The 6,419-nt window shown below is 39.5% G+C and overlaps 1 protein-coding gene across 1 annotated transcript in view; it reads right to left on the minus strand.

Annotated features, from left to right (window-relative positions):
- Positions 1-952, minus strand: part of GTDC1 (glycosyltransferase-like domain containing 1) — a gene marked incomplete at its 5' end in the record, with an annotated part of 35,625 nt that extends 34,673 nt beyond the window's left edge. The window contains one exon of the mRNA XM_010157846.1: positions 538-952. Within this exon, the coding sequence (XP_010156148.1) occupies positions 538-952 (415 nt within the window). The remainder of the gene's footprint in view (positions 1-537) is intronic.
- Between the last annotated feature and the right edge of the window lie 5,467 nt (positions 953-6,419).

Raw genomic sequence — 6,419 nt, forward strand, 5'->3', positions numbered from 1 at the left:
TCAGAGATCAGGTATTTGCGTTAGCAGTTGGAAAAATATTGTTTCACTGTTAATACATTCAAACAGGCTTTCTATTTACGTAACGCTGAAGGGGTGTTTTTAAAATGCAGACAGCGGGTTAACATCAGCTGTCCGGTGTCACCGCCTATCTTTACACTTAATCACTTGCACTGAAGTAATTAAGATGATTTAAATAACATTAGACATTAATTTTCATCTGTGGATGAAAGAAAAAGAGAGTTATCAGAATTACACTGAGTATTTCAGCAGCAGGGGTATCTTTTTCTCGGGGAAAAAAAGAGGAATCATTAATACCAACACTTAAACGTCCAGTCAGTGTTACTGAACTACGTATATTCAAAGAAATTATTTTGAATAATCAGATCCTAGTGACGTGTCTCTATCATCTATGCCTGTGCGCAGCGCCGGCGGGTGTTCAGGAGGTGATTTAATACTTGACGGAAGTCACAGAAGCGGGATCCAACTAAATTCATAAATCTTTGGAAGGTACAGTATTTGGATTTGTTCACCACTTACCACCTGTGAGGCCAGGCAATGTGTAAAGGTCTTTGCTGACAGTCACGTCCACTCAAGATATTAGAGAGGTTAAAAGTCAGATGTTGCTTATCTTCTTCTTGACAAGGATTTGTACTTTCTGATGCTTCAGGCTCGTCCAGTCGGGCCGGTGCTGTTAACGGGGCAGGCAGCCCCTCGTGCTGTGTGGTACAAAGTCCAGGCTGGGCTTCACAAAGTCCAGACTCGCCATGCGCGCTGCTGCTTTTCATTAAACCTCCCAGCGCTCTGCTCTTCTCCTGGCCAGGCAGACCTTCCAGTTGATAAGCATCTCCATTTCTTTTAACACCAATTACCTTTTCCAAATGGACGAGCTTATGTTCTGGCATGAACCTGTCAGGAAAAAGAAGAAAAAAAAAAAATCTATATTGTGTTTGTGCTGGATTTCAGTTTCACCTATTAAATAATTAATAGCAAATAAGACAAACCATGGTTGATATTTTACATCCATCCAAGCAGCTCCACCAGCATTCAGTAAATGACACACTTGATATATAATTATTGTGAATATGGTACCTGTGAAATAAAATAACCAACAGTTCACTGGCTGAAAAGCCAAAAGTGTCCACCGAACCACATCACCGCTAACAGCATGTGCATGAACAGGGAGAACAAAACTATCTGCCTGCTAAAACGAAGTGAAGCAAACATCTCTGGGAAGCAAAAAGGCAATTCAAAAAAGTCTTGGCATTTTTGCCGGGATTACGGCTAGCCGGGATTTGGCTAGCAAATGCCAAATGCAGCAATGCTCAATCTAACGTGAGGCCTGTCGACATCTAGACCGAGCCCAGCAAGTTGTTTTATCACAGGAAAATGAAAGCTAACGCAGGAAAACTGTGGCCTAATAGCATGGGCCAAACATGTACCGTGACATGGAAGTGGATCTTCTCATCCAACTATCCAGGCCTGATTCCTACAGTTACTAACTGAAAAAATTAATCACAAATTTGAAAAAAAACCACACATAGGAGAGAAGCATTGAGTTCATAGAATCAGAAAATGGTTTGGGTGTAAGGGGCCTTAAAGACCATCCAGTTCCAACCCCCCTGCCATGGGCAGGGACACCTTCCCCTAGACCAGGTTGCTCCAAGCCTCATCCAGCCTGGCCTTGGACACTCCCAGGGATGGGGCATCCACAGCTTCTCTGGGCAACCTGTCCCAGTGCCTCACCACCCTCTCCGGGAAGAATTCCTTCCTGGTACCTAATCTAAACCTCCCTGCTTTCAATTTAAACCCGTTACCCCTTGTCCTGTCACTCCAGGCCCTTGTAAAAAGTCCCCCCCCAGCTTCCTTGTAGCCCCTTCAGGCACTGGAAAGCTGCAATAAGGTCTCCCCGGAGCCTTCTCTTCTCCAGGTTGAACAAGCCCAATTCTCGCAGCTTTTCATCATATTTACTTACATGCCTTTCAGTGTGATTATGGTTCTCCCAGATAAGTTGAGACATTTACATTTTCCGTTTCCTTTTAATTTCCAAATGTTTACATACTATAGCCTGTTTATTGCACTGTTTACTAAATCCAACACTTGCTCCACTTTATCAACCTCCTCCACAGTTTTTCAGTTTTACCCCATCACAGCTCATTTCTGGGCTGTGAACAAACCACTCCCTTCCCTCTTTGTCAAAAGAAATATTCCTAAACACCAGAATCACCCACTTTACCCTGCAACAGAGCACCTTAAATGCAAGAAGACCCTTTTATCTTCGAAACCACTACCAAAACACAAACATGCTCACACTGTGAGCTTTACTGCAGTTGTACTCTTGACTAATTGCTTTGAGGATTTTTCTTCAAACCCCGCGTTTTGACAGCCTAAGCTGAACTATAGACCTAAAACTGGCTGCTGGTGGCTGCTCTGAAGTATGGACACATCCCTGTGAGGATATACTTTTATATATATTTACACATGGGAAAAGCTGAAGGAGAAATAGGTTAAGGGATTTGCCCTAAACCACCAAGTCTGTGACTGAACTGAGGGGAGTGATTTACCAAGCCTAATTTAGCTAACAGATTTTGAAAAATCATTGCCTTTAAGAAGAATTGCTTGGTGTGTGAGAGGTCGGACTACCTAGGCAGGCTGTATCCCCCTGCCTGTCTTTAATCTCCCGGCCAATCATCCACTCAATGCCCCATTTCTATTTCTGAAGAGGTTTTCATCTTAATTTTCAGTCCTTATAAATCTGACCCGTCACTGCAGAATTTCTAATAATATTAGATAAAACTTTACCGATCTCTCTGGAATAAACTATTTAATATCCTTTATTTAAGACATGTGTGTGCAATCAATTCCGTGGTATTTACTTGCATTACACACACAGTATTCATCATCTTGACAATTTTTAAAAGTTTTAGAACACCATTTCACTTAACAGTTTAAAAAAAAAAAATAAAAAGGAGATTTATTTGATGGTTAACTTTGGAACAAGTTATCTGCATTAACTTCCATTGTTTTGGCATAAAGTAGTCCTGTATATTTTACTAACAACAGTGAGACATGATAAAGGATGTAGGCAGAGAGCCATAAACAGCTCTCGCTGCAACCCACAGTGCTCGTGTAAAAGCATTAATTTTTCGGACTGTGATTGGAAGACATCACTGTGCTCAGCCACTTGGATTTTACTGAATACAACCTTGTATAAAATGCTGTACCTGAAGAGAACAATTTTAACTGCGGAAAGACCACTGTAAATCATATGTAGTACAAACTTGTCCACGCGATTGGAATGATATAATGGATATTGTAGTCCCTAACCACTAGCTAATGTTCTTTATGACACTTAAATAAATGACCTGAAAATAAACTAATAACACCATGAAATCTTCTAAACCTGTTCACGTGCACTTCCCAAATGCATACTGGAGAAAGCCAGCGTCTAGGTAGCACATTTTTTTGTGTGTTTATATTTTCTCCAGAACATTTTTGCTCCTGCTATTCTTTTTTTCCTCTTCCAAACCTTCATTAATTCTTCTTTGCTGCCACCTTCCAGAGAGTCACCTCTCCACCCAGGACCTGCCCAAATCTCAGTCACTTATAAACTTACAAGATTCCTCTATCACCACCCAGAAGACTGTAACCTGGAAAAAAACCAAAAAACAAAAAAACCTCCAAGGACTCCAGTGTTTTATTTGGAGCCAATATCTACTCCCACAAAGATCATCAGAGTTTCTGAAATCCTTGTCTATATTTCAGCAGATAAAACCTCAGAGAGGGTAAGGATGGAATAGCAATTCCTAATACTAGGGGTAGGAGTGGACATAGGCTTGGAAGACTACATATAAGGAAGAATTTTTTACGATGAGGGTGGGGAGGCACTGGGACAGGTTGCCCAGAGAAGCTCTGGATGCCCCATCCCTGGGAGTGTCCAAGGCCAGGCTGGATGAGGCTTGGAGCAACCTGGTCTAGTGGAAGGTGTCCCTGCCCATGGCAGGGGGGTTGGGACTAGATGGGCTTTAAGATCCCTTCCAGCCCAAACCATTCTGTGATTCTAAAAAACAAGGTAGAGATCGACCACAGCAGATAGGTATTATTACTTATGGAGAAGGAGGCACCATTTTTCTCAACCTTAATGCCCACTAGTCATATAAGAAAAATACCATAGCATTCTATCTTTAATACAGGAGGGCTGTATTGTTATTATTTACTTATGGTAGTGAAATCTTGTACACATGAAACTTTCCAGAAAAAATATCACCAAAGCATACAAATATTAATGTTTTCAACAGATTCCCCAAAGTACGGTCTGTTACATCTTAAAAAAAAAAACCAGCACCATAAAAACTTCTTTACTTTTATGTATAGCTCATATTTAAACACTGAAAGTTCAAAACAAGAAATGGCTTAGTTATCTGATTTTGGTACCAAGACTTATTTTCAAAACTTTCAAAATTATTTTTATTTTATTTGTTCACTTTTTTTTATGATCTCTGACCCATATAACAGTCAAATTTTAAAATTTTATGAAGACTTTAAAAAGAGTAAGCCTTGAAAACTTACTCCTTTTGCATACTGGGTATAGATGTTTAGTTAAAAAGATGGGTTAAAAATTAAACTAAGTTCATATATAATAAAAATGTCAGACTTTCAATTTAAATATTTGATATTTTGCATAACAGATTTTTTTTAACTCCCCAATTATATATTATATATTTTCATGTACACCATGAAACCCCGCTCCAAGGAAGCCCACATACTTTTCCTGGAAGCAGACACATGCGTTTTCCCCAGCTCTTTTGTTAAACGTTGCCATGTTACATTGTATGTGTTTATTCACAGCACTTCGTTTGCCCTAATGAAAAATTACTTACGGGATTTGTTTTCTTTTTGTGGCCCTAAGAGTCACTTTCTGTACCATTTTATTAAAACCAACTAAAAAAAGGATGGAAAGGCCATGATGTCACCGCTCGATGAATAGCAACCACATAAGAAAGCTGAACTGGAGTGCTGGTTTAGGTTAGACCAAATTATACGGGCAAGTTGTGTGTGTTGTGCACTAGTCTGAATAGTTGTTTTGGATGAGCAAGGACAATTTGTAAGAATAGATATAAAAAAAAATTGAATTCAGAAAAACTGGGCCTTCTCTTACTGCAGCGACATTTGGGGGCAAAGTTAAAGATAGTTCTGAAAGTGCCGTGGATTTTTTTCTTTTCCTCTGATATTGCCATAAAAATGTTTAAAAATAATAAAATATAAAAATACCTGGAGTTCATGTGGCTGTTAATTGCTGTGATGGACAGTCATTTTTGTCACCTGCAATTTACTGGGAAATTCCATTTCTGCACTTCCTTTCTTTCTGCTTCCCTGAATTTGTCTTGTTCCCGTGCTGAAATTGTTCCCACAATTACTACAAATGAGTGCAAACCTACACCACCATGAACACATATTACTGGCCAAGCGTGGTACAAAGAGCAAAGTTGCATGGATATCTCTGAGCTTTTTCAAAAGTCAGAATTTTGTCCACTCTGTTCTAAGGAAAGAGAAAGTCATGAAAAGTTCTTTAGAGGCCAAATGAACAAACAGCACACACATCAGTCTATACTTGAGTTTTATATTTATATATAAATGTCTATATTTATACCTTTTATATTTAATGTTACAAATCACCTGATAGCAGTAAAACTGATGCATTTATATTTACTGACTTCTCGAAAGACAGCAACAAATGACAAAACTGGGAGACGAGTCTCAGTTCAGGGATGTTTTTCCTTGGTATTTTTTTATTTTCTCCTCTGCAACTACTGTCACATTTTGCTCCACAGCAGAAAAGACTTGCTGACTGAAATCAGGCGACCCAAAGCAACCTAAAAGCTCAAATGAAGATTCCCAATATTTAGGGAATTTGATATTAGGGTTTATTGAAGTTGTCACATACTTTCAGGGATCTAATTTCACTTTCTGATCTTTAGCAGTGGTTGTAATTCTTCATTCAGAAGAGGGAAGAGATTACTTGTCAGCAGTAATCTCTAACACAGATAATGCCATATAAATATTAGGGGCTTATAAGCATGGACAAGGATTAGGAGCAAAGAGAGAACAGAACGAAGACTGAACAGAGTCAAGATAAAGCACTGGGAAGGGCATGGCAAAAGAAAATACAAGGTCTGCGGCCGAGCTTGTCTTCCCGCAGCAGAATATATATTTTGCTGGGTAGAACAAGTAGGGTTTACACATTTCCCTGTTTGCAAACTGTAAGATATAAAAGTATATAAATATTATTTGCGATGTGATCATTTTCCCCTGTCACTACCTTCTCTCATCCTCTTCCACGGCACAGAGAAAGTACAGAATAGTCGCAGAGAACCACTGAGGTGGGCAGGTCTGTGGTCTGACCTCCTCCTCAAAGCCCACGC

Source organism: Eurypyga helias, unplaced genomic scaffold (assembly GCF_000690775.1).
Source record: "Eurypyga helias isolate BGI_N326 unplaced genomic scaffold, ASM69077v1 scaffold6478, whole genome shotgun sequence".
NCBI classification, from domain to species: Eukaryota; Metazoa; Chordata; class Aves; order Eurypygiformes; family Eurypygidae; genus Eurypyga; species Eurypyga helias.